This window comes from Hyaena hyaena, unplaced genomic scaffold, assembly GCF_003009895.1.
Source record: "Hyaena hyaena isolate Hyena2069 unplaced genomic scaffold, ASM300989v1 scaffold_8, whole genome shotgun sequence".
Taxonomy (NCBI): domain Eukaryota; kingdom Metazoa; phylum Chordata; class Mammalia; order Carnivora; family Hyaenidae; genus Hyaena; species Hyaena hyaena.
In genome coordinates this window covers 1,976,604-2,004,129 of record NW_024080640.1, presented here as the reverse complement: position 1 = coordinate 2,004,129, position 27,526 = coordinate 1,976,604, and the positions used below count along the sequence as shown (strand labels likewise).

General features: G+C 54.9%; 1 protein-coding gene across 3 annotated transcripts; it reads left to right on the top strand.

Moving 5' to 3' along the window:
- The first annotated feature begins 9,281 nt into the window (after window positions 1–9,281).
- On the top strand, window positions 9,282–25,851 carry IMPDH1 (inosine monophosphate dehydrogenase 1). Of its 3 annotated transcripts, XM_039242732.1 has the most exons (16): window positions 9,283–9,527; window positions 13,675–13,773; window positions 15,849–15,897; window positions 18,091–18,192; window positions 18,325–18,399; window positions 18,635–18,841; window positions 18,993–19,080; window positions 19,904–20,103; window positions 20,740–20,830; window positions 21,056–21,151; window positions 22,824–22,967; window positions 23,066–23,210; window positions 23,537–23,680; window positions 23,817–23,900; window positions 24,477–24,493; window positions 25,097–25,851. In XM_039242732.1, exons 1-16 carry the CDS (start codon window positions 9,358–9,360, stop codon window positions 25,195–25,197), a joined length of 1,812 nt encoding a protein of 603 aa, XP_039098663.1. In that variant the 5' UTR covers window positions 9,283–9,357; the 3' UTR covers window positions 25,198–25,851. The 3 variants fall into 3 exon arrangements, with proteins under 3 accessions (XP_039098672.1, XP_039098663.1, XP_039098683.1); XM_039242741.1 differs by lacking the exon at window positions 24,477–24,493 and having other exon boundaries at window positions 9,282–9,527; XM_039242752.1 differs by lacking the exons at window positions 9,283–9,527; window positions 13,675–13,773 and adding an exon at window positions 14,222–14,310.
- Window positions 25,852–27,526: the final 1,675 nt, after the last annotated feature.

The window sequence follows — 27,526 nt, the reverse complement described above, 5'->3', positions numbered from 1 at the left end:
TGGGGGAGGGAAGAGTGGGGAATGACTGCAAAAAGGTGGGGGGGTTTCCTCTTTGGGGTGATAAAAATGTTCTGAAATTAGACAGGGGTGATAGTTGTAGAGTCTTGTGAATATACTAAAATGTATTTTTCAATTTTTAAATGTACGTGTTTAAAGGAGGAGTTTTATGCTATGTGAATTATATCTTAATTTGGAAAAGTAAATTAGTAAATTAAAAAGAACCTTTCTCACTAGGGTGCCTGCATGGCTCAGTGGGTTAAGCGTCCAACAATAGCTCAGGTCATGATCTCATGGTTAGTGGGTTCGAGTCCTGCATAGGGCTCTGTGCTGACAGCTCAGAGCCTGGAGCCAGCTTCGGATTCTGTGTCTCCCTCTCTCTCTCTCTGCCCCTCTACCTCTCGCACTCTGTCTCTCAAAAATAAATAAACGCTTAAAATTTTTTTTTAAAAAGAACCTTTCTCAGCCAGTTTCCTCATCTATAAAAGTAATATTCCTACTTGACAGGCTGTTGTGTGGAATAGGTTTGATGTACACAAAGGGCCACATTTGAGGTGTCACACAGCAGTGTTTCACCTTGGAACACTGCTTGGCAGTGACAGCTGCCCTCCAGGACTCCAGTTCTGGCTTAGCCACTCCGTGTGGCCCTGGGAGACCCAGTTCAATTAACCAAGTCTCACATTTCCTATTTGCAAAATGAAGAGCAGGATTAGATGAACCTCATCTCCACACACCCCCCCAATGCCACTCACGGTGGGCAAGGACCTCTGAGAAACCGCTGAGAACAAGAATTTGTGTCCAGACAGTTCTCAACATTTCTCAAAGCACTTCAAGGAATGCGCCTTATGTGTCACCTCCCCTAGCATTTAATGCACTCCATGGCGATGACAATTGGCTTCCGAAGAACGAATGGTGGACCAGCAGGACACAGAGTGAACTCAGACTTGGGCAGAGGGGCCATGCTTCAGCGTGGCTACGGAAGCTGGTACCTACTCACACTGTCATGAGCACGCTGCCCCAGGGCCAGCCCTCCTCCCTCGCCCTCTCCCCCCGCCTCCTGTTGCCCGGGGAGCAGCCCCCCACCTCCCAGGGCCAGCGCTCAGGGGGCTTATCAGGAATGCCCCCCCCCTCCATCCAGAACCCCTCCACCAGGAGGCTCAGGTTTCCAGGGGCCACAGGAACCCACTCTGGGACAGGTCGCAGTTGATGCAAACTTTCCAAACCCCTTCCTAAATCTGCTCTCAGTGTCAAGGGCTTTCTTGGTTTCATTGGCTGGAAACAGGGCAGCATCTCCCAGGGGTGGGAACTGCAGGCAGATAAGCCTCCCCTTTCCCTTTCTGCAGTGTATGTAGAGAGAAGGAGCCCTAGGTCATCCTCTCTTCCTCTCTCTGTCTGTCCCCCCTCCTCTCTCTCTCTCTCAGGCCTGCCTGGAAGGTGGGTAGGAGTGTGTAAGGTTTCCACACTGGTAGGCGGTAGTGAGACAGTGTAGGACCTATAATGAAGGTGACAAGGAGAAAGAAGGGAACACAGTATCCCAATGAGATCTCACCCTGACCTGGGTCATCTCTGTACCTTAGAGGGGGGAGAGGCATTGCCTCCTCAGCCTTGCCCCCAAGACTGCCCTCTGGTAATTTGGTGTCCTACCTTCCCCAGTGGCTCTGGGCTGAGGCGCAGCTACACCTAAGGGAGGGGAAGGCAGTGCTGTGGATACAGGGCCCGCCTGTAGGTAACCAGGTGGGGCCGGAGGCCTGCGTGGGGCCCTGGGGATCCGCCAAGAGGCCCAAGTCTCCAGCAGGAAACCTCGGGCAGCCCTCACACCCACCCTGAGGGCTGAGCCGAGGTCTGAGCCGGAGTACTTGGGGGAGGGGGTGAAAACAGGAAAACAGATAATTCCTTTGAGGGTTACAGGGGAGAGAGTGGATGGGGCCGGGGTGAGAACAGAGTGTGGGAACCCACAGGGTCTCAAGGCCTGGGGGCAGGGTGGGAGGCAACACTCCCAGATGTGCCCTTGGGCGGATTAGGTGGGTGGGAGACAATGGCTGGGGGTGGAGGGAGACTTGGGGGAAGAGGTGGTCCTGGGACTATCGCTCCCATGACTGCCCTCCTGCCCCCTAACGGTCGGGCCTTCACCCCAAGGCAGAGGCCCCCATCACCACTCTCCCCCTGCCCTCTGTCCTGCTTGCCCACTGTGACCTGGCATGAGGCTCGGGCAGACGGGGGGTGGGGGGCTCTTCCGGAACTTAGGGCCCAATTGCCTTCCTGACCTGGATGGGAACATCTTTACCTTCCTGTCCTCAGGGCACCTTGGGAACCCAAAGCACCTACAGTGCACTCCCCAGGCAGCCGATGCAGCGACCAGGGTCGGGGCCTGCCCTGGTGCCTTGGGTAACACCATTACCCTGCATCCCTCTGCTCTCTGGCCTTGGACAAGAGGCAGGAGTGGGCTGGGGTGAAGGCCGGGGTCTGTTGTGGCTGTGATAATGTCAGGGCCTCCCAAGCAAGAGAACAGTGTGCTTTGCACATTGCTTACATTTTTCTCGTGAGGCGAGGCTGAGAAATGATTGGAACTAAAAGCAACAGAGGGTGGGCAGACGGTCTTCAAAGACAGGCTCTTGTGCCACCTGCAGCCTTGGGAGTGAAGGGAAGGGCTTCTACGTGGGGATCCAAGGTGGAGGCTGCTGTGGGAATGGGCACAAGGAGTTGCTATGGTCTTGGCATAGATCTTTCCTGGACTGGTGACTTCCACCCACCACCCCTCTGCACCCTCAGCCCTGTGCCAGGCCTGCCTGACTCCAACCTCATCCCCACTGGAGATGCAGAGGCGTGCGCTCTCTGGGTGACACGGGACAAAGCTGTCAGGCTATTTAAGGCCTGGAGGCCAGGACTGGGACAAGGAAGGGCATGGCAGAAGAGTCATAGGCCAGCACCTGGGTCCTGCTTCTTCCCATCTGCCCCCACCACTTGGACACGGCTGGCTGGCCGGCCGGGGTGGGAGTGAGACCCAGGTTTGGGGCTCCACCCCCTGTAGCACTCCCAATTGCTATTCTCCATGGGCTGCTCCTTCTCCTCTCACCTCACCCAGGTCCTCAGTGTCTGGGGCACAGGTGGGATTCCTTGCAGGCAGCCCCTGGCAATCCGCTTGGTGCTTTCCCCAAATCCCTCTCCTCTGACCTACGGCCCCTGCCCTTTGTTCTCCTTTCCACCCTGTTCCGACCCTGCTCGTGGATGCTTTGCCTCCTGGCCCTTCTCCCCTAAATGTAAACTGGAGAGGAGAGAGTCCCCAGCCAGTCAGGACAGATTCCGCTTGGCACCTTTGCCCTCTGTCTCCTCTGATTGTCTACGTGGGAATCTCCCGGTTCTCCCTTCCCCTCCACGAGGTGAGATTTTCCTCCCATTTCTCCAGCTCTGACAACCCTGAGAACCTGCATGCCCCGGCCTCCTCCTTTCCCCCACTGTCCCGTGCCTGCTGGCTTTTTCCCGCCACAGCCAGCCAGAAACTATTCTGTTCCTATCGATCTGCTGGCTTCTCTTCCCTCAGGTAGTCTGTTGACTATTAATTGTGTGTTTTGTGCTCTATAGAATGTGATTCTATTTCTACCAGCTTCCTCTTCGTATCTGATAAACATATGAGTGTGTGTGTTGAGGTTTCTATAGGATGTCCTTTCAAATAAAGAGATGGTAATGTTCCAGAGTAGACCAGCTGGATTCAGGACAGAAGGAAGCTTTGGTTTGGGTCATGCCCCCGAAAATTCCTTTTGGCTTCTGGTAGAAGACAGTACAAGGTGGGGCTGTGGCTCAGGTGAGCTGGACTACAGGGGGCAGAGCTCAGGACCCTGGGCACGGGAGGACTGGCTTCTCACCCCAGCTCAGCGACCATCACAGGGTCCTTGCTTAAGCTTTCTGTGCTTCTGTGCTGCCTGCTGCAATCCTCAGTGTGTGGAGTGGAGATAATGCTCCCTCCAGGACAGCCTGGCTCACTGTTCCAGAAACCTCCTAGCTTAGTCTGCCTCAGCAATTTTGCCCATGCTACATTCCCTCCTTGGGATGTCCCCTCCAGTTCCCCTCTTTTCCTAAATCATAACTTCTTCAGGAGGTGCTTGGGTGGCTCCATCAGTTGAGTGTCAAATGTAGGCTCAGGTCTTGACTGCTGTCAGCATGGAGCCTGCTTCAGATCTTCCGTCCCTGCCTCCTCTCTCTGCCCCTCCCCCACTCGTGCTCGCTGGCTGTCTCAAAAATAAACATTTTTAAAAAAGAAAAAAAAATAACTTCTTCCAAAACCCTAGTTTTGGACTAGTCCTTTTCCTTCAGTGAATCTTTTCTGATAGCTGATGGCTTCAGGTGTCTTCTTATAACTTTTACACTCATAGTTGGCACTACCAATGAGCATGTGATTGCTTTGTATCAGGGATTCTCAACCTCAGCTCTATTGACATTTTGAGCTGGAAAATTATTTGTTGTGAAGGATTATCCTGTGCATTTTCAGATGTGCGGCAGCATCTTTGGCCCCTACCCAATATATGCCAGCAGTGCTCTTCCGGATGCGATGCCCCAATACGTCTCTAGACATCGCCAAGTGAGCTCTGGGAGGCCACCCCCCCCCAGCTGAGAAAAATTACCCATATTGTGATTTAGCTTTTAATATTTCATTTTCCCAGCTAGATTCCTTTCTATATCCTAACGTCCCTGGCATCCTGTTGTACATGTCATGTGCTCCAAAACTATCTGTTGAACAAATCAAACACACTTTCGCAATTGTAAGACGTGCAAGTAGAAGTGATCCTTACAACTCCCTTTTGGCCTAAGTACACTTTCACGGGGTAGAGATGTTCATGTTTGTCCCTAAAAGGTCAGTCCTCTTTCTTCCCACATCAAGGGAGCGATTCTTAACAAAGAACTTTGTGATGTCTGCTACAGAAATTTTACAATAAATGGGACCCATAAAGAAAATATTTCCTTAAAGATATTTTTTAAATGTTTATTTACTTTTGAGAGAGAGAGAGCTAGAGAGAGAGAGAGTGAGACAGAGACAGAGAGCAAGTGGGGGAGGGGCAGAGAGCGAGGAAGATGCAGAATCTGAAGCAGCTCCAGGCTCTGAGCTGTCAGCACAGAGCCCGACACAGGGCTGAAACTTATGAACCCGAGATATGATGACCTTAGTCTGAGCCAAAGTCGAGGCTTAACCGACTGAACCACCCAGGTGCCCTTCCTTTTTTTAAAGTTTATTTATTTATTTTGAGAAAGACTAGTGAGGTGGGGTGGGAGGGGGAGAGGCAGAGAGAAAGAATCCAAACAGGCTCCATGCTATCAGCTATCAGCTCTCAGCTCTCAGCGCTGGAGCCTCATGCAGGCTCTGATCACAGGAACCTGTGAGATCATGACCTGAGCGGAAATCATGAGTTAGACCCTTCACCGACTGAACCATCCAGCTATATAACAAAAATATTTCCAAGCTAAACTCCACTTATTTCAGGAAAAACTTGTTCAGATCACAATCTGAATCACAAAAGAATCTGAACCTTCCTTTGAAGTTCATTGCAAAAAGCCATACCTTGTATTAGATTCTCTGCTGATGGTGTCCAGGTCTGTACGTGGGTAGAGCAGATGAGGGTTACTAGGATGGTATTTGAGGGCTCAGTGTTGGAGTAAACAAGCCCTGGGTCTTATGGGGCTCTACCAATCATTACTCTCTGCCTGTGGACGAACTGCTTCACCTTCCTGAGCCTCAGTTTCCTCGCCTGAGAAATAGACATAAGTCATGAGAAGCAGGTTTGTTGAGAAAAGGATGGCAAATTGCCTTTTCTAGTGCCTGATGTGTATATACTTAATGTTGGTCTTCTCGCCATTAGTTTCCCTCTCATATTGTACTTAGCCTTGCCTTTTCCACCTTCCTACAGTGTGGGTAACTCAAGGGGAAGAGCTGTACCTAAATCCTCTGTTCACCCCTCTAACACCTAAGCATAGCATCTTGCCCTTAGTAGGACTCCATACATTTTTGATGAATAGATGGTGCACCTAACTTCAGGAAGTCTGGAAGATGAGGGAGTACAAACAGACTAGCACCCAGACTGACCACCACCCCTTAATCTTATAGCCCCATGTTAGTTGCATCTTGATCCCTTCAGTATTTGACTCATCTGCTTTGTTTCAAGCTGGAAAGGGCTTTCTACAAGATCTAATCCAATACTCTCATTTCTTGGATGAGGAAACGGTCCCAGTGAGGATACATAGATCTTTTATATACAAACAACTGAAACAATCCATTGTCCTGCTGGCTTAGGAAGATAAAGTAGTTTTCCTTTAGTCCCAACTTCTTCAAACAGTTCCTCTAGACCAGCGTTTCTCTCAATGTTGGCACTATTGACCTTGGGACTTGATAACTGTTCTGTGCACTGCAGGATGTTTAATGGCATCTCTGGCCTCTACCCACTAGGTGCCAGTAATACACCCTTTTCTCCCTTAGTCATAACAATCCAAAAATCTCCCTACACATTGCCAAATATCTCAGTGAGAACCACTGGTCTAGACAATACTGCAGGTAAAATCCCTTCATATGAAGGGATTCATATGAAACTTCATATAAAATGCTGATGCCCTCGGGTTATCCCATCAAACTGTGATTGTTTTAATGAATAGTTTGCTAGAAAATCTCATTTGAAGCCAGCAAGCTCTGGAGAAAATACAGAACTGCCCTGTAGTGAGAGGCCAGATCTTGATCACTGCTCGGGGCCACTTATTCTGTATATGTGTATCATTTATTTATCATACTGCCTACTTCCAGTGGCCTTTGAAGTGGAGCCTGACTCATTTCCTTCTCAGAACAACTGGCTATGTTCTGTGTGCTGCCCAGAAGTCTGGCCCTGTAGAAAGGTCTCCTCCCTCTCAGAGCCCCTCTCACACCGTAGTCTCCTTGCCCGTTTTGTCTGTCTGCCCCAGTGGCTTCTAAGGCTCACAGGAGCGGAGACAATGACCATGTAATTTGGCACATGGGAAGTGCCCAATAAACATTTGTTGAATGAATATGCAATAGAAATTATAATATATTGCATTTAGCTGTGAGTCAAAAGTGCAGAACTTAGCTACCGCTTAGTTTACAATAACCATTGTTCTTGTTTATTAAGAACCTATCAAAAGCCAGGAACTTTACTTGTGTTATCTCACTAATGGCAAAGCAATGTTATGAGATAGATATTATTAATCCCATTTGAAAGACAGGGAAATTGAGGCTCAGAGAGAGTTTATGACTTGAGTGATTTTATATTAGGAAGTCCATACCTGGACCTAGGCTCACTCAATGGCTAGGATGATATATTACTGCTCCTGTTTACAGTCATAAACCTGTGTATTGCCTCTTTTTGTGAACAGAATGATAAGTTCATGATTAGGGACCAGAAACATGACTTTATTATTGTGTAAAGTTAATATCAGTCTACCCTTGCCTCTTTGGGAGATTTGCAGGACCATGGAAATAATCTTGTTATACAAAATTGTCTTAGTCCCTTTGAGTTGCTAGAACAAAAATACCACTGGGTGGCTTAAACAACAAATGCTTACTTCTCACAGTCTGCAAGCTGGGAAATCCAAGATCAAGGCAATAGCAGATTTGATATCTGGTGAGAGTTTGTTTCTTGGCTCATAGATGCTGTGTCCTTTCAAGGAGGAAGGGGTGGAGGAGCTTTTTGGGGTCTTTTTTATTTTATTAAAAATTTTTTAATGTTTATTCATTTTTTGAGAGACAGAGCACGAGTGGGGGAGGGGCAGAGAGAGAGGGAGACAGAATCTGTAGTAGGGTCCAGGCTCTGAGCTGTCAGCACAGAGCTCCACGCGGGACTCAAACCTATGAACCACGAGATCATGACCTGAGTGGAAGTTGAAGTTGGACGCTTAACCGACTGAGCAACCCAGGTGCCCCTGGGGCCTATTTTATAAGGGCATTAATCCTGTGATCTAATCACCTCCCAAAGGTCCTACCTCCAAATACCATCACAATGGGGATTAGGTTTCAATATACAACTTTTGAGGGGACACAAACAGTCAATAGCAAAAATATTGTCAGGGCGCCTGAGTGGCTCAGTCGGTTGAGTGTCCAACTTGGGTTCAGGTCATGATCTTGCGCTCTGTGAATTTGAGCCCTGCATCAGGCTCTGTGCTGACAGCTCAGAGCCTGGAGCCTGCTTTGATTCTGTCTCTCTCTCTCTCTCTAAAAAATAAACATTAAAATGTAAAAAAAAAATATTGTCTGTAATGGCATTTATGGTAACAGGATTTCATGTGTGGTCAAGAGTCAGAGAAACTGCGTTATAATCCTAAATCTGGGGAGTGGATGTGTACATGTATAGGAAAAGATACCAGGCAGGATAAAATGAAATATCCTACCACTGCATAAATTCAATTTCCTTTGTGAAATAGTTGCTGAAAAGTCTGATCCATAACTCTGCCTTCTTGAAATACGTCTTAACACCCCCAGGCATTCAGTGTTTACCATTTGCTCCCTCAGATTGTCAGATTTTTTTTTTTTAAGTATATGGTATAAGAGTTGTCAAGTGTTTATTTTCTATCTACTCTTTCTCCCCAAGAAATTGCCTGAGGGCAAGGACGCTTCTTTGTCATCTTTGCTAGATGCTTGATCATTGTTGACAAGAATAAGAACAACGGTGAAATAAGAAAAGTTATGTTTTCTAGTCAGCAAATGAGCAAGTTTGAACACCTGTGTGGTGAGCCCTACTCCCTGGTTATGGGATACCCCAAACGAGGGCAGACAAGGCTCCTTTCCTTAAGGAGACTGCCGCCTAATCTGTTCCTTCCTCAAGTAGTGGCAGTTAAGAACTGAGGAAAACCTATTTTCCTCCAGTGTAAGGGAGTCTGTTGAATAGGTAAAGAGGGCAGTAGACAAACGGAGCTGGATCATCTCCCCCATCTATCTTGTCCTAATTGAGGTAGGTCTGCGGGTGGCCGGTAGGAGGCACCCTAAAGGACCATTCCATTGGTTTTTGGAGATGCTCGGCTTCTTTGCTCTTCTGGTTTTTTTAGAGGGCGCCCAGGAGAACCTGGAAGGTCCAGACGGCGGGGAAAGTGATAGTGGGGGCGGGTTCCTTTGCAGTTCCACGGCCATCTTCCGGCATCCCCTCACCGATCCCAGGACGGGGGACACCGGCAGAGTCTGAACACCTTGGCAGGGCCGAACCTCCCTCTCCCTAGATGCCCCACCCCCGGCACTCAAGCACCGCCCCCGGCTCTCAGGCCCCACCCCCTGAGGCCCAGTCCCCTCCCCGGCACCCGCCTAGGCAGTGCTCACTCCCCAGCGGGGGCCCGGGGAACCTCCTAGCGGAGAGGCTCCCGCCCGCCCGGAGCAGCGGCCTCCGCATGGAGGGACCGCTAGCTCCTCTAGCGGGGTCCGGGCCAGTCCTGCTGCCGCTACAGGGAGGCGAAGCCGCCGCTGTTCCGGAGCCCGGAGCCCGGCAACACCCGGGACATGAGACGGCGGCGCAGCGGTACAGCGCCCGTCTGCTTCAGGCCGGCTACGAGCCCGAGAGGTGACGCCCAGGGCAGAGCGCGCGGGGCGCGTCCGGGGCGGGCGCGGCGGCTCCGGGAACTCGGCGACGCTGCCGGGGAGGGGAGGAGCAGGCCCCAGCACCCTTGCCCTCTAACCGCCTCAACTCCTAACTTCCTGAAATCGGGTTCCGACGCCACGCACCTTGCTCTGGTTGGGGGCTGCGGGCAGGAGCAGTGCAAAGGGTTCGGTGCTGAGCTGCAATATGGGAGCAGGTCAGGAAAACGCTCCGTAAAATCTTAGCTCTGTATCGGACCTCGACTACACCACCCGACGATACCTGGTCCAAATGGCTCCAACTCCTGGGGTTCAAACAGTGCTTGTTGGAGTCCTGTCCAGCATTGTTTACTCCTTCTTTAGTTGTTTCCTCCTAGAGCTCTCTCCAGAGTCTTACTGGCAGGTGTAGATGTCCAGATGGATGCTTCCTCAGAGCCGAGCGAGGACACTGTCCCTCCTCGCCATTCGCTGAGGTCTGATGAGGTTGCCAGTGCAGCTCGCCTCAGGGTTCCTTCTAAGATTCAGGACCCCCTCCTGCCCTTAGCCTGCTGGGGTCTGTAAGTTTCACTGGAGGAAGAGTGAGGGTGTTGAGCTGGGCCCCAGGGGGCTGGCTGAAAAGGAGACAGTGGTTAATCTCTGGATTGTATCACAGTTTGAAACGCAATCTCACTGTCCTTCCGGTCCAGAGGATTTGCACTTCTTTCTCTGCCCCATCTGTTGGTGCTCAGCAGCCTGAGGTGACCTGGGGAAGCTGGGTTTGGGGGGGGTGGTCTGGGGGAATTAGTCTTGCAGCTCTGCACAGGGGCTGGCGGCTTATGTAAGAACTTTTAAGGGCTTAAGGGGCTGCTGGGTGAAGCCCCACCCCTCCTGCCCTCACAGGCTGCCTCTCCAGAATTGACTCGGGTTCAGGCAGCCTTATCCTTCCTCCCATCCAGGAAATCCAGCTCCTCAGGTGCAGGGTCCAGGGCGATAGCGAGAGGCCAGACAAGGTTGAGGGAGCCGGCTGGGGCACTTTGGGACTCGATGGAGGCAGTGCCTTGGTTTGAGCAGGTATTGCAAAAGTATCATTTCAGAGCCCAGACTGGGGCCACGAAGGAGCATTCCTTCTCCAGATTGTACTTGTGCACAAAGGGGCCATCCCCATCCCCCACCAGTCTCCGAAGAACCTGTGGAAAACCTGAGCCCCAGCCAGGTGGTGTAATGAGATTCCAAACCTGGCGGCTAGACCTCCGTCTGCTATCACTGGCTTAGAGCTCTGGGAAGAGGGCGGGCAGGGTTGGATGAGAAATCCTGGGTCCTGGGTTTGAGGCCAGTGTTATTGTTCTCTGGCTTGAACTTGACCAAGCCATGTCCCCTGTCCCAGCTCAACAGTGCTATAACGTTATTGTTGTTACCTCTTCTCCTCATCTCCACCCTTCCCTCAAAATTGTTTTGAAATCTTGTCCCTTCAAACAGCCCTGGACCAGACAGAGGCCTCCAGGCTCCCAGCCTGGGCACTGTCTCCCCACTACCCTGAAGAAGGGGCTTAGGCCTGCTCCTCTGCTCTCCTGGCCTCACAGCTGCTAGGTGGGGAGCCTCAGGGACCAACAGCCCTTCCTCAGGCTGAGGAGGCCCACTGGTTGCCTCGGTGTCTCCTCCCCATGGAGGAAGCAGCTGGGGAAGATCAGGAAGAGGGAGGAGGAAAGCCACGGGGATGGATTAACATCTCTGGAAAAGGACAGCCTAACCCAGGGCTGAGCCCAGCAGCTTAGAGTAATGAGGAGTCCTGACACAGGTCATGGCGGTGGGGGAGTGGGGGGGGGGGTGCCGGGGTGAGGCAGCAGAAGAGGAGGACCATACCGTCTGTCGTCACTGGGAAAATGACCCTCCTCATAACTCAGCCTGGCAGCCTCCTCCCCTGGGGCCAAGTTCTAGGCTGGGGCAGATGTCACATTAAGGTCATCTGAGATGGCAGAATCCACCTGCTGTCCTGGGCCCCAGCTCTGGTGGACTCCTGAGTAGTACCTACCCATTCCTGACCCTTGCTGTAGACCATAGTGCCCCAGGGCAGGACCCTTAGAGATCTAGAGAGACCGCAGGGGAAGCTGTGCTCTGCTGCAATGCCATTACAGCCCTGTCCTACAGCGAGAAAAATGACCCAGAGAGCTTTGAATGGCCAGGGTCCTTTCTTTCACCTGTCTCACTGCTCTGCCTCCAGATGGCCAATGAGAGGTCCTAGCGAGGTCCTAGTGTTGTGCCCCTAAGGGCATGGGCTCTCAGGCTGAGTCCGTGAGGGCTGAGGAGCCAGAGGAGGCTTCTCCGCAAGCTGGCTCCAACGCACACTCAGCAGAGAACTCTGGTGGGCCCACTCCCTCCTTTCCAGGGCCAGAGCGCCTTCAGAAGTCCCTATCAGGAGCCCTCCTCAGGGCTCCGCAGGTGGGCAGGGAATCTTGGGGGGTGGGTAGGGGTCTGATGTCTTCATCCCTCACAGTAAGAGGAAGCAGGACACCGGAATCTGCGAGTCTCCTTCAGCACTAGCCTCATGGGCCTGGTCGCCCTAGCTTTGTGGGACAGTCCCCCTCTCCTCTGCACACAGATGGAACAGTCTGTATTTTCCTGGCAGGGTCCCGGGGGTGTCACTGGGGGAGGCTGGGCGTCCCAGGGAGCCTCCCCTGGGCCTGGCTGCCACCAAACCGTGGAGAGGTAAACAAATCCAGCCTCCCAGGGATGGGGAGGGAGGGAGGGAGCACCACAGACAGCCACCTTGCCAGGGGGAGGACTGTGTCCCTGCCTTGCCTTTCTCTTCCCTTACCTAGAAGTAAGTTGCAGCGGGCGACCACAGGAGGAGGAGGAAGGACACCCTGGAATGTGGGTTGGGGGTCTGCTCTCTAGCTTTTGGTCAGGGAGTAGCATTAGCAGTTCTGGTCAAAGGGTCTGCCCCCCTGCCACCCGACCTCTCCCATGTGAGTCAATTTGCTACCAAATCTTAGTGCCCCCAAGTAGAAATCTGGGTCTTGCTGGGCCCACAGGGCCACCAAACTTCTGCTTTGGGAAATCCTCCAAACTTCCATAACCTCTGTCCTAATTTGTGTGCATACTTACCTAAGCCAGGCCTATGATCCTCCCTCACCTTCCCCACCACTCTACCCTCCCAAATAAACTTTGTTCTCTGGGCTTAAAACCCTGATATGCACACCACTTTCTGAGCTGGGGATACAGATGCCAGGCTGAGGCACCCGGCAGGGATCAGAGGCAGTACCCATCGTCCCTTTCTTTCTGAACTAAAGGTTTTGCCTCTGTAAAGTGGGAATCCCTAATAATTGTCAGTTAATGGATTGGAGAGTAAATGTGATCATTTATGAAAAATGCCATGTAAACTGCAGAGGGCTTCAAGGCCGCCCAAAGGTCAGGGAATGTCATTGTTAAGAATGCCCGCCCCCTTGGAATGATGCTGGGGGAGATGGGAACCCACACTGCCAGGAGGGCACCACCACAAACTCCTGTGTGTTAGGGAGCTGTGAGCCCAAACCAGTTCCTCAGGGCTCCAAGCCCTGATCAGAGCCTTGGTCTTGGGTAAAGGCAAACCGTGTTAGAGGTACCCTGGGGGTGGGGAGTAGGACGGAGAGAGACTCAAGTTAGCGAGGCAGCGAGGGCCAGAAGGCTGGAGGGGTTAGGGGGAGGGCGAGAAGCAGGTTGCGGCCACCCAGGTTGGGAGCAAACCCGGGGGGGGGGGGGGGGGGGGGGGCCGCTGCGGGGGTCCTAGGAGGCGGGACGAAAACTGGTGGAGGGGGCGTGTCCCGGCCTGGTTCAGTCTCCTCCCCGGTTGGATGCGCACTCCCTCCCCCGCCCGGTACGCGGGGCCGCTGTGCCACTGCGGGCGGCGGCGGCGGCTGGGCCAGGCTCCGCTGGGCCTTTGTGCGGCGCGGGGCGGAGGCGGCGGTCTCCCGGGGGAGGGGCGGGAGGAGAGGGCGGCGCCCCGGGCCCGCCTTGCCGCTGCCGCAGCCCCCGCCCCCGGCCCGCCTGGCCCGCGGCGGCAGCGTGGCCGCGGCGCGGCGTCAGCAGCAGCGGCGGCGGCGGCGACAGCAGCGAAAGCAGCAACAGCAGCGGGGCGGCCCGCGCGGGTGTTTATGTCGGGTCGCGGTGTCTCCCGGCAGCATGGCGGACTACCTGATCAGCGGCGGCACCGGCTACGTGCCCGAGGATGGGCTCACCGCGCAGCAGCTCTTCGCCAACGCCGACGGCCTCACCTACAAGTAAGCCCCTGGGGCCTCGCCCCACCTCGGTGCACTCACCAACGCGCCTCGATCCCCAGGCCCTGGCGCCACACGTGCACGGTTTCCCCCTCGGTGACGCCCGGGTCCTCCGGCCCGTTTCGAGTGACTGACTGAAGGGGGGGGAGGGGGCTGGGCAAGGGAAGGAAGGAGGCCCGCGCTGAGAGCAGACGGACGTGGCATAGCGACATCGCGGGCCCTCGGTGCTTTGCCCCGTTCATGGCCAGATCCGGGTACGGTCTGCCCCCTTCCTCCTCTCTTGGGCATCTTGGCCCCATGGAGGGGCCTTGGGGCTTGTGGGAACTGGAGATGGGGGAGTTACGGAGAGACTTTTTCCAGACCTTGGTCCAGGACACCCTCTCACTCCCAGCGTCACATAAGGGCAGAAGGGACCCTGGAGTCCAGCTAAGTCACCTCTCCTGGGTGTTGCCTCCAGGACAGGCCCAGCTGAGCCGTTGGGATGGCTCCTTGTTCCCACGGACCATCCAGCCTTCCACTTGTACCCTTGCCTGCCCACAGGTTAGCACTAGTGCCCCCCTGGACAGGAGTATTCTGTGACTACCACCCCAAGCCCACCCCACATGGGATTTTGGAGGAGGGTGAGACCTCTCTGTTAGCCCCTGGCTTAGTTCGCTTTTCCTTGGGCTCTGGGCCAGTTGTCCTGCAGGCTGCAGGCCTGGCACTAGCTGCCCTCCTGGCTGCAGGACTGTGTCCATGCCAGGAAAGAGCATCAGAACCTGGGACTGGGAGGAGGGGGGATACCTGTGACCTGAAAGCATCCCTGCCCTGGCTCCTGCCAGTCCCTGCCTTTGCCTATAAGCGTCCCTGCTTGGCAGGCACTTTCCCTAGACACCAGGATTCCCAGTCACTCCTCAGTGGCCCCTCTTGCCTGTCTGGCTGGGGCGTGGGCCAGGTGAGGGATGTGTATAATACTTAGTAAATGTCAAGGGCCCTTGCCTCCCGTGTTTCTTCTCCTGCCTTTCAGTGAGCCACAGAGGCCTCTTCCCTCGACAGAAAGGCTGCCAAGGGGCAGGGGCAGTTAAGGGCCTTTATTTGTTTGGTGGTCTTGGATGAAGGGGGAGAAAATATCTCTTTGACATGTCGTTCACTGGAGTCTTCTGGGAAAACTCCCTAGAGAAATTCTAGGAGTTTCTCCAGGTCTGGGGCAGATTAAAGACCCCACCCCTCCCATCCACCCTCTAGCTCTTCATTCCTGCAGTGGGGGGCCTTCTGCGTTGCTTAGTCCCGTTAGGAGTGTTCCTGAAGTGTGGAACGTTTGCTTTTGGGTGTGTCTGTCAGGGCCCTGGGACTTCAGGCAGACTGAGCCCATGGGGCCCCGGGGCTATGGCGTGGTACCTTGCCAGACCCGTGCAGGCCTGTGCTCCCCTTCCGGGGTGAGCTGTGACCACGGCCCACCCTAGTGTTGGCAGCAGGGCCCCAGCGTCCTGGTCCTAACGACCGCAAGCCCCCTACTTCCCCTTTCCCATCCCAGGCTACGTCTGTCGGTTGCTCCAGCTCAGCTGGAGTGGAGTGCCTGCTCTGTCCGAACGTGCCTCACGCTCAGACCCCTGGGGTCCCGCCACACTGCCCTGAACCCTGTGTGACTCAGCAGCCCTGGCTCTGGGCTGTGCCGCGTGTCCCCTGCTCTGTGGTGTTCGTGCCATGCTGCACTACTAAACTGTTGTCAGTTCATTCCATGTTTACTCGCTGTCTCCCCCCTTCAAAACAGAAGGATTCAAGGGCAGGCACTGTATCTGCTATGTGTGTCATTACCGGAACTCCTATGCCCCTTGATGAGCTCTTAGCCCTGAAGGCAATAGACATTTGGGGCCAACTGCCTTGGTGGCACCCCAGGTCCACAGACGTCCTGCTGGCTTTGGCTCTAGGTGTCCAGGCTGGAGTCAGCAAGATGCTAGTGGGGGACCTGAGGGTGCTTCAGCCCTGACCAGAGAACAGCAGGGATCAGAGGGCCCCAGTCTCTGCCCCTGGCATGGCAGGCCCCGGCCCTTGCGAGTACCCCTCCCCACCCAGTAACACTCGCTTTTCTGTCTTCACAGCGACTTCCTGATTCTCCCAGGATTCATCGACTTCATAGCTGATGAGGTGGTGAGTACCTCTTCTGCTGACCCGGGGCAGAGGGGCTATGTATGTGGTAGAAGAGGCTGATTTCGTGCTCAAGGGCAAGGTGTGGGGGAGACTTTTCTTGGGAATGGAGCCTTTATTGGTGCCAGAGAAACTGGCACAGTGCGGTGGGTTGTGTCTAATGGGGCAGAGGCAGCTGGGGGGATGCAGGGGTACGCTGAGTGGTGGGCTGGGCACAGGCCGGGAGAGCTGTCCCTGACAGCGCCTGCGGCGAGGTTTCGGAAGGCCCAAAAGAAGATGGGCGTGGGTGTGGCGGCATAGATGGGAAGGATTGGACTTTGTCTGAAATGCTGAGCAAGGACATGACAGAAGCGAGTAAAATTATGGCGACTTTGGAAGAGGTGGACAGACTTGTTTGTGGATCCGTAATGCACAGGAATTGGCAAGAGAACTTGAGAGAATTAGTTGTTGGACAAATACAAGGACACACAGTGCCTTGCTTTATTGGAGGTGGGCTCAGGGATGAGCCAAGTGAATGAACAAGGTCCTTTACATGGTTAATATATGACAAGACCGTAGAAGCCAAGGGTTACGTGTTGATGAGTAGAAGCCGTTTTGTGGAAAAGTTAGATTATTCTACGACGGACTTGTGCGCATTGAGAAAATAGTTTCCTTTGTTGTTGTTATTGATATTTATTCAGGTCTGATTCTTATGAAAGACCAGAGGGCCTAAGTGTGCCTGGATAGCTTTTATGTTGGGGAAACTCACGCCCAGCCTGGTTGCCAGGGCTGATGCAGATGGAGTTTTAGGGGGAAATTCGGGCTATTCTGAATACGTCTCTTATGACAGCAACCAGGAAGTCTTGGTTCAGCTGTTCAGTTTCACAAAGTTTCCCAAGCTCTCTGGCTTTGTGCCAGACCTGAGCAGAGTACGAGGAAAAAGGGGATGGAAAAGTCCCCCCACTGGCCATTGAGGGTCTCCCCATCCTGCATCCTGTGTCAGGAAGGCTGTGGCTCTTCCCCTGTGGTACAGTGGGGGAAGGAGGAGATAGGGGAGTTTTCTAGACTACAGGGGCGTGATTCTGAACCAGGATCTGTGGATGGACTTCAGGGGCCTATGAATCTCCAAAAATTTTATACCGAACTCTGTGAGTACAGTGCGGCCTAGAATCCACGAGCTGTTGGCCTGAATCTTCCCAAATGTGTATTTGCAGCCCTGATCTCTCCCTGAGTGGCAGACCCTTAGTCACTTACTTTTCTGGATGCCTTATAGACTTCTTACCCTGCCTTCTCCTAGTCACAGCCTCTGCCTGGCCCTGTCCACCAGCCTTCTCGGTGGCCTCCCCATCTCTGACCTCATCACATAGAGTCCACTTTCCACATTGGAGCCTAAGTGACCTCTTTAAAACGTAAATCAGATCACGTCTCTCCTCTGCCTGAGACCTCCCTACCCCCTGCACCAGTGGCTTCTCTTCACAGAGTCAAATCTAAGCTCCTCTCTGTGGCCTTCAAGGCTTCACATCCTTACCTCCCCCTCCCCACCCTGGCCTGCCTCTCAGCTCCTGCCCTTCCCTTTTCTCCCTACTGCACTAGCTTTTTTCTTTCTTTCTTTCTTTTTTTTTTAAATGTTTTATTTATTTCTAGCAGAGAGAGAAAGACAGCGTGAGCAGGGGAGGGTCAGAGAGAGGGAGTCACAGACTCTGAAACAGGCTCCAGGCTCTGAGCTGGCAGTCAGCACAGAGCCCGACGCAGGGCTCGAACCCACGAACCGCGAGATCATGACCTAAGCGAAAGTTGGACGCTTAACCGACTAAGCCACCCAGGTGCCCCTGCTTTTTTCTTTCTTAAATACACCTCAGATGTCACACGTAGCTCCTCCTGCCTGCAACGACAGTCCCTCAGACTTTGATCGGTTTTCACTTTCACACATCCTAAGAGGCTTTGACCACCACATCCTTCTTCCTGTGGTCACTTTGCTTTGTTGTCTTTCTTTGGGGCCTTTATCCTGACTGAAATAATCTCATATGTGTTTTTCACGTTTGTCACCTTTCTTTCCAAGTAGAATATAATGTCTAGGAGGGATAGCAGGGACCTCACCTGCTTTGTTCAGTTCTATAGCTACAGGCCTGTCCTGAGGCTGGGTACCCGCAGGAGCTCAATAAATGTTTGTTGAGTGAATGGTAAAACTCTTCACATAGACTCTGCCTCTATTTCCAGGACCTGACTTCAGCCCTGACCCGGAAGATCACCCTAAAGACACCGCTGATCTCCTCCCCAATGGACACTGTGACAGAAGCTGACATGGCCATTGCGATGGCTGTGAGTCAGACACCTGGGTGGGGACCCCACCTTGGGGGAGGCACTGAATGGGGTGGGCTGGGTTCAGAGGTGAGGTTGACAGAGTGAGAGTGTTGGCCCCTGGCTCTGATCATGCTTCTCTTCCACCCCCAGCTGATGGGTGGTATTGGTTTCATTCACTACAACTGCACCCCGGAGTTCCAGGCCAATGAGGTGCGGAAGGTCAAGGCAAGTACCAGGCCTGTCCCCAGAAAGAAGATGCGACCTGGCCACATCCTCCTGCCCTCCCTTGCCAGCCCTACAGGCTGGCACACCCCCTGGCTGACTGCGGTGGGGTCTTGTCTGCTCTTCACGATGGGGACATAGGGCCCAGCCCTCACCTCCCCACCGCCCTGGCTTCTCCTGGCCACACACCACCTCCAGACCTCTTCCAGCCTCTTCCTTCCCCTGTCTCTGCCCACAGAAGTTTGAACAGGGCTTCATCACGGACCCCGTAGTTCTAAGCCCCTCGCATACTGTGGGCGATGTGTTGGAGGCCAAGATCCGGCATGGCTTTTCTGGCATCCCCATCACCGAGACAGGCGCCATGGGCAGCAAGCTGGTGGGCATCGTAACCTCCCGGGACATTGACTTCCTTGCCAAGAAGGACCACACCACCCTCCTCAGTGAGGTACCTCCAGGGCAGGGAGAGTGTGGCTGGATAGAGGGAGAAGCTCACGTCCTGGGGCCTCACACCGGTTCCTGTGACCAGGGAGCAGAGGGAGGCCTGGCTCCCTTCTCTCTCACCTGCCAACCTGCAGGCAAATGTTCCTGCTACACAGGTGATGACTACGCGGAATGAGCTGGTGGTGGCTCTGGCGGGTGTGACATTGAAAGAGGCAAATGAGATCCTGCAGCGCAGCAAGAAAGGTACCTGGGAGCAGGCAGAAAGCTCAAGACCTTGCTCCCTGTACCCCAGGCCCCCCCTGCTTCTTTAGAGCTTGGCGCGTTGTCCCAGCAACCAGACTGGGCCTTGGGGGAAGGTTCAGATAATCCCAGCCTGGAGCATGAATCCTGAGGTCCCTTTCCTGGCTTAGGAAAACCTGTCCCTTATTCAGCATCTTCACAGGATGTCTCCCCAAGTAGCCAGTCCTGTGAGATGCTCAGCACACACCCAAAAAAGTCTGAACCATGCTACTTTCTAACCCCCATAGTCCATACAAGATTGTGTGTTGGCTTATTAAAGGCCCTGAGAAGTCCTGCAATTAAATTTATTTGACGCTGGGGCTGCTGACATAATATTCCTTAGGGTCTTTTGGGAGACACTGGAAAATGCTTCTATGGCTCATACTGGATTGTTTCTTAGGGGCGGTACTGGGGAGGGCACATTTTCCTCCTTGCAGGACAGCCTCCCATTCGTGTCCTGGTTAGGAGTTTTCGACCACTGTGGCCTGTGGCCTAGCAGGTGAAAGGCTGCCAGTGTTCAGGGGCCACCCACCCAGCCTGGTTAGGCCACAGGGCAGGAAGAGCTCCGGAACCTACTTGGCTTCGAGGTTTCTTTGCTTCCTGTTCCTTGGGAGGAGGTCCAGGTCCCTAAGAGCATTTCCTGAGCGGGTGCTGTCCCCTAGTGGCTGGTTTGGGTACTTCAGTGGACTCTGTAGCCTGGTCTGTTTTTCAACCTCCCTGTGCCCCACTCCCCCCTCAGCTGGGGAGAGGCCTGCTCCTTCACCTGAACCTCTGCATTCCTTGTCAGGGAAGCTGCCCATCGTCAATGATCGTGATGAGCTAGTGGCCATCATTGCCCGTACTGACCTGAAGAAGAACAGGGATTACCCTCTGGCCTCCAAGGATGCCCACAAGCAGCTGCTGTGCGGGGCCGCCGTGGGCACCCGCGAGGATGACAAATACCGCCTGGACTTGCTCACCCAAGCAGGCGCCGATGTGATAGTACTGGTACGGGCGCTGCCCTGGCACAGGTGGTTTAGTAGAGTAGAAGCGTATGAAGACTCAGGTTTGCCTCTAAGCTCAGAATCGGAATCAGGAGGGTCACTGGTACTCCCACAGCTCAGAGCAAACTGTGGCGCCCTCTGAGGGCCCCCGTGCACTCGTAAACTGACCCTAATACCTCGAGCTCCCATTCTTTGAGAACCTCCCACTTGCTAGATGCTGTAAGACCTGGACGTAGATGAGTTCAGTTAACCCCACGACAGCTCCCTGAGGTATACCAGGTCTCGTTGTCAGACGAAGAAGCCAGGGTTGAAGAAATTAAGCAATTTCATCCGGTAGTGAGTTGGTGGGGTATAGCCCCAGGCAACATCTTGCTGTGAGGACTGGTCCACGCAGGGGGTACAATGGGGCTTTGCTCTGAGACCGTGAACTAGTGGTGCTCAACCTTTTGGGGAAAGCAGACCTCTTTGAGACTCAGTCTGCTGAGAGTCGTCAAGTGTTTTCCCCGGTGGGGGCGGGGGAAGAGCTTTCTCATAACGTTTTTCATACAATTTCAGGAGGTTTCTCATTCGTGATCCCTGCGTCCCCCCGTGAGGACTCTTAGCCATCGAGGCCTAAGCTTTCCCGTCCCCCTTCTCACAGGACTCCTCCCAAGGGAACTCTGTGTATCAGATCGCCATGGTGCACTACATCAAGCAGAAGTACCCCCACCTCCAGGTGATTGGGGGGAATGGTGAGTGCAGGGTCCCCTGTCAGCCCCCAGCCCTCACCCCCTCACCGTGTAACTTCTGCGTCCTTTGGCATCCCTAGGTGACAGCGTTGCTACTGCATGGGCACAGGGGGCTGAACAAATGGGCTGGGTTACTCTGGCCTGGGGGGCTAGACCAGGGTCCCAGGCATCCCGTCCTCACATTCTTCCTCTTTCCCCGCTCCTCCAAACCCTCCTCTCCACCCCCAGTGGTGACGGCAGCTCAGGCCAAGAACCTGATTGACGCTGGTGTGGATGGGCTGCGTGTGGGCATGGGCTGCGGTTCCATCTGCATCACCCAAGAAGGTAGGTGCCAGGAGAGCGATGCCAACAAGCACCCCACTGCCCTGCCACAGGCGCTGGGGCCCCACTCTCTGTCGCACAGATGCAGGATGACTGCCTGCTACGCCAGGCCCCTTCCCAGGATGGTGGGTTCAGGGCTGACCTGGGCTCAGAATCTCCATGTCTGGCCCACTGACGGGGCAGGAGGGAGGGGGGCTGGGGTTAGATAAGGTTACTGTGAGTTTGGGGCATGTGTCGGCCTGCCTCTCAGATTCTGGTCAAGGAGGCCCAACCTGGAGGCCAAAGGCCGGTGTGAAGACTTCTCTGAGATGCTTGATGGAAGCCAGCTCAGAGTCTGGACTAGCTTTGTGACAAGGCAGATACTTAAGATGTGGAGACATCATGTCCCTGAACATGTAAAGACGTGGCTATGGCCATGTGGCAATAGTGGGAGGGGGGATCCCTGTCCTTCTGCGGGGTGCACTCCTGAACATGAAGTGGGGCTGTGTGAGACCCTGGTGTGTGTCCCTGTGTGGTGACAGGTGCTCCTTGGAGCCTGGTGTCTGACTTGTGGGTCCTGGCTTGGCCTGAGGGGATGGATCTGGCCCCTCTAGTGAGAGTCATTTCTCTAGAACACTGAGTGCCCCTTTTGGTCTTCAGAGCCTCTGCTTTTTTTTTTTTTAACCATTTTTTTTAGCGTTTATTTATTTTTTGAGAGAGAGAGATAGAGTGTGAGCAGGGGAGGTACAGAGAGAGAGGGAGATACAGAATCTGAAGCAGGCTCCAGGCTCCAAGCTGTCAGCACAGAGCCTGACGTGGGGCTCGAACCCACAAGCTGTGAGAGCATGACCTGAGCTAAAGTCAGCCTCTTAACCGACTGAGCCACCCAGTTGCCCCAGAGAGCCTCTCCTTTAAGTTTTCTATCCTTCACCTTAGCTGACAGCTACAGTAAAACATGGGCCTTTCCTCAGTGACTTACATATTAATTGAGCACCTACTATGTGTCAGGCACTGTTCTGAATCTTGGGTTGCAACAGGGTCAAAACAAACAACAGGTACTTCTGGAGAAGCCTCTTCTCTACTTTATCTCTACCCCTAGATAAGTGCTAGTTCCTTAGAATTCCCATGTAAAACCTTGTGCTTCAAGGCTCTGGACAATTAATATTTTTCTTTCTTTCTTTTTTTTTAGTGTTTTATTTATTTCTGAGAGAGAGAGAGACAGCATGAGCAGGGGAGGGTCAGAGAGAGAGGGAGACACAGAATCAGAAGCAGGCTGCAAGCTCTGGGCTTGCTGTCAGCACAGAGCCCGACATGGGGCTCAAATCCATGAACCGTGAGATCATGACCTGAGCCAAAGTGTATCCATAAGGAGGCTGTGAGCACCAAATCCTAGTAACAGGCTTTGCAAATGAGAGAGGTTGATACTGGGGATGCACCGGTCTGGGGGTGGGGGTAGGGGCGCTATTCTCTGAAGGCTGGTACTGGCCACCCCCCAGCACCACCCCCCACCCCCGTCAGAATCCTGCACGGTGCTGTGATGGGTGGAGTGGTCCCTGAAGTGACATTTTACCCTGTTGTTTGTTGCCACCTGTCTTACGCCTCAGAAATATCGTCCAACCCTGTCCCTTTCCCCAGAGGTAGGGCACAAGGCTCCTGTGCTGCCACTGGCACCTCTGACTTGTGTGCCCTCCTGCAGTGATGGCCTGTGGTCGGCCCCAGGGCACTGCTGTGTACAAGGTGGCTGAGTATGCCCGGCGCTTTGGGGTGCCGGTCATAGCTGATGGTGGCATCCAGACCGTGGGTCATGTGGTCAAAGCCCTGGCCCTAGGAGCCTCCACAGGTGAGGGGTTCTGCTGGGAAATGGGCGGGCTGGGGGGGTGGCGGGGAGCTGGGCGAGGGCAGAAGGAGGGCAGAGGCACTAACCCTCGACCACCACAGTGATGATGGGCTCCCTGCTCGCTGCCACCACGGAGGCCCCTGGCGAGTACTTCTTCTCGGATGGGGTGAGGCTCAAGAAGTACCGGGGCATGGGCTCGTTGGATGCCATGGAGAAGAGCAGCAGCAGCCAGAAACGATACTTCAGGTGCCCTGCTTCTGAACCCTAGCCCCAGGCATATCGGCCCATAGCCCTTAAGCATCCACACCACCTTTGACTTCCCAAGATGGTGCCCAATCTCCATGTTATAGTTCTGGAAACAGAGGCACAGGGGACAGGTAGTGGACCTGGGGTAGCACCTGGGCCATCTGACTCAGAACCCATGCTTTTATATGCAGTAGCCAGGGAGTGGCTACTTTGCGGGGGGTGGGGGGCCTTCTGGGTGGTATCCCCTCTGCTGGTACCCTTGAGAGGTAGGGTAGGTGCCCCTGAATCATGGGCTGCTTGGCTCAGTCTCTTCACCCTCCACACAGTGAGGGGGATAAGGTGAAGATCGCACAGGGTGTCTCAGGCTCCATCCAGGACAAAGGCTCCATTCAGAAGTTCGTGCCCTACCTCATAGCAGGTATCCAACATGGCTGCCAGGATATTGGTGCCCGGAGCCTGTCGGTCCTGCGGTGAGTGCTCTGACCTGGGGGGGTGGGGGTGGGGCACAGGTGGGGAGTACCTGGGAGGCTCCTGGCTCCTCTCTACTTCCTCTCTCTCTCTCATTCCTGTTGGTGGCCCTGACCTGCTCCACCTGCCTGCCTGCAGGTCCATGATGTACTCAGGAGAGCTCAAGTTTGAGAAGCGGACCATGTCGGCTCAGATCGAGGGTGGTGTCCATGGCCTGCACTCGTAAGTGGGGGGGAGGGACTCCTTGTCCCAGCTGGCTGGCACTGGGTCGGGCAGGTGGGGCCGTGGTGCAGAGGCCAAGCTGGCGTTTCAGGGATCCCATGGGCCATCTGCTCTAGGGATGGATGCCGCTGCCGGATGACCCCGTCACCCTGTCCTCCAGGGCACAGCCCACCCTTGAACCCTGACCTTTAGCCCCCACGCAGGCCGGCGCCTCCCCTCCCCTCGGGCATCTCCCCGAGCAGGGCATGGGAGATGTGGCCGCTAGCCCCTCCCGGGCTCCCAGTCCCTTGCTTGCTCAGAAGCTTGGTGGCTGGTGGCAGGGGCTGGTGGTGCTGGGCTCTTGCTGGTGGCAGCCTCAGGCAGGCTGGTGGAGACAGAGGGCACGAGCCCTCTGGCGGGGAGAAGGGGCAGAGAGACAGACGCCAGGGCTGGTGCCGGGGCCACTGTGGGCGGGAGCAGTGCTAGTTGGCAGCAATAGTTGCAGGCATGCATCCCCGCCCTGGTTGAGAGAGGGCCTGCCCGCCCAGGCAGAGACAGCATCTAACCTGTGTCTCTTTCTGCCCCATCCTCCTGTAGCTATACCTTTCTGCCGTGTAAGTAACCGCGCTGCCCGGGGCCAAGTGTAGAGTAGAGCAGGGGCAGTGTGGGTGGGACCTGGGCCCAGGGCGGGGGGCATTGGGTTGAGGGCGGCACTGGGGTATAATCATGGGACATGGACCTTAGGGCTACCACTGTGCGGGGGGCAGCCGACAGGAGCCCCTCCTCCAGCGGAGGTGCCGAGAGCTGTCCCTGACCTCAGGCCTGAGGCTTCCCTCTCTTGGACTGGACCCAGGGACCACAGGGGCCACGGTGCGTGCAGGGGTGAGGCAGAGACATGGGCAGCAGAGGTTCAGCTTGTTCTGAGCTTGCTCCAGGAGGATGGACTGTGCCGTCCTGAGCTCTGTCTCCACCCCCAGCATCGAGGACGGCCTACTCAGCTGTAGCTGTGGCCAGAAGGAGCATGGCTGTGTCTGGACCCGGCATGGTTCTTTGAGGGGCCTTGGCCTGGGGAAGACAGGCACAGGGCCTGCTCTTTCCCCCTCCTGCCTCCCATATGGGGCCACCCCAGCAGCCCAAGGCCTAATGGCGAGGGGATTTGGGAAGGGAGCAGGGTTCACACACCCACTCTTGGCTCCCTTCTTGCCTTGTCCCCACAGTTACGAGAAGCGGCTGTACTGAGGATGGTGGTGGAAGCCGGGGCAGTGGAGGGGGTGCACCCCAGGGTGCCCCTTTGAGCACAGCCTCCCTCCATAACTGAGCGGTCCATAGATTTGCACTACGGATTCCCCAGCTCCTTTCCAGGGAGAGAGGAGGGGAGCCTCTGAGGGTCTGTGGCCCCTCCTGGCCCTCCCCTGCAGAGTCAGGACTGGTCCTGGGGCTCGGCTGCCCTGGGAGCCCCCCGGGGCCCCCCCTCCTTCAGTCCCCCTGAGCCTAGCCAGCCTGGGCTCTCAGGCCCTGTGCCTGCCTCAGGTCTTTCTCGCTGCAGCCTGCTCCGGCCTGGCTCCCACCCCTGGGGCAGGTGGCCCCTCCTGGCTTCTGTAGGGCACCTCCCTCCCCAAACCCCACCCCAGATATGGTGCTCTCCTGGCCCTGCCTCTGGCCCCTTCCCTGGCTGCTGCCCCCTCAGCCACGTGGCACTTCTGGGCCCCTGACCTAGGCCAGAGGGAGGTCTCTGCCCCCTTCCCCTGGCCCTAGGCTCCCCGGGCCCTGCTCCTCAGGCCACTCCCCCTGTTCCTGGCCCTGGGGAGGAGGCTACCTGTCATTCCTGGCTCCCCGCCACCCCCAGGTGTACCGTTCCTGCCCTCTCCTCTCAGCTGCAGTCAGAGGCTTTAACTTTGCACACTTTGGGGTCACAGTTGCGTCATTGTATATTAAATAACCTGAATAAATCAAGAGGTCTCAATACCTCTGCCATCCTGTCTCTGCCCCTTGTCCACTGGGCAGCTGGCCCCTATCCTGGTGGTGAGCTGGAGCCCAGAGCCCCCGTCAGAGCTGGGCTGGGGGCGGTGGGCAAGGGGCTCCAGGCCCAGCCTCCCCAGGAGGGTGAGGGGGGCGTTGCGGTACTTGAGGGGGTACTGGCACAGGTGGGCCGCGAGATGGGAGGTGTCCCGGGCCAGTGGCCAGCAGCTCACGCAGGTGGTGTGGCAGAGGTCGTGCTTGTAGAAGACTGGGATCAGGAGCCTCACTGTGGCTGCCCGGGGGTACCCACCGCACCCCCGTAATGCCGAACGGTGCGGCCTGGACACAGGCACAAGTAGAGCGTGGCCGTGACCCTGACCGCTGAGCCTAGGGCCTGCAGGGTCATCAGCTGAGACACATGTGTGGGTACCAGGTAGAGTGGGGTAGCTCCCACTGTTCATCTGCAGCTCAGCACCTGGGTCGCAGCCTCCAACCCCTCCTGATGGGGACAGCAGGGACACACGGGCTGCTGAATATCCCTAGGGTTGGGGGTCCGGGGACATCCACATTGCCCTCCTCTGCCTTTGTTGTTACAGCTGGTCCTTGGGCACACAGCTGTGCCACCAAGGCGCAGACAGCACTCAGGAGCAGAAGCAAGGAAGATGGCCTGAAGGCTCCAATGGCAGCAATGAGCAAAGGATGTAGGAGGCCCTAGCGTGTGGGTAGTGAACAGCTAGAAACATTCCTGGGACTGCTGGGGATGGGGTGGGGGTGGGGGGTTGCCTCAGGCTACCCTCGGCATGCCCTGCCACTACCCACCCTCTCCCAGGCCCTTCCTGAGAGCCCCTTGGTCTGGGGCCAGCCTTTCACTGTGGCATTTTCCAGCTTTGTGGCATCTTCAGGGATGAGAAGGAAAGAACTGGAGGGCAGGACTGTTGGGTAGGCTCAGAGCTAGTTCAATGACTGCTCCAGGAGTTGTTGCAAAGTGACTGGGTCATTGGGAGTCTCTGGAGGCCTTGCCCCCTGGCGTCTGTGGTCTCAGGGAGCACCTCAGAGTCCGAGGTGATGGAGCTTGGTGGGAGAAAGATGCATGCATGGGGATGGTAAAAACCGAGAAGGGACGGACCTAAATGAGGCCGTGTTTTAGTCTTTCACGTTGGTTTACAAGAACTGTACAAGAATCAGCTTGACCAGCACCTGAGAGGAATAAGATCTAAGGGTTTTTAAAGAAATATAAAGTCACTCTGCCTCAAGGGTGTATTTTGCTTTTGAGCTAGACCTAACTGGCCAAGGAGAGCTGACCAATAGAATGGGTTACCTTGTAACAATGACCTTCACCTTACTTGAGGTTTGTTAGCCTTACTTTGGCTCTTCTGGAGGGAGTTCAAGCACAATGGTCCTTAAATTCTGTGTGTGTGTGTGTGTGTGTGTGTGTGTGTGTGTGTGTGTGTGTGTGTGTATCAGAATCCCCTGGGGAACAAAAAAAAAAAAAATGCTCAGGCTCACTGAAGTAGGATAGGTTCTGGGCTTCTGAATTATCACTCAGGCCCAGGTGATTCTGACACATCCCCAAGTTAGAGAATCACCGTTAAGGAGGAAATCTGTGAATCCAATTACATGATTTCTGAGACTTGCCAAAGCACATGCCGTAAGAAAAGAGTTTCAGATGACACAGCACCTACCTCGTG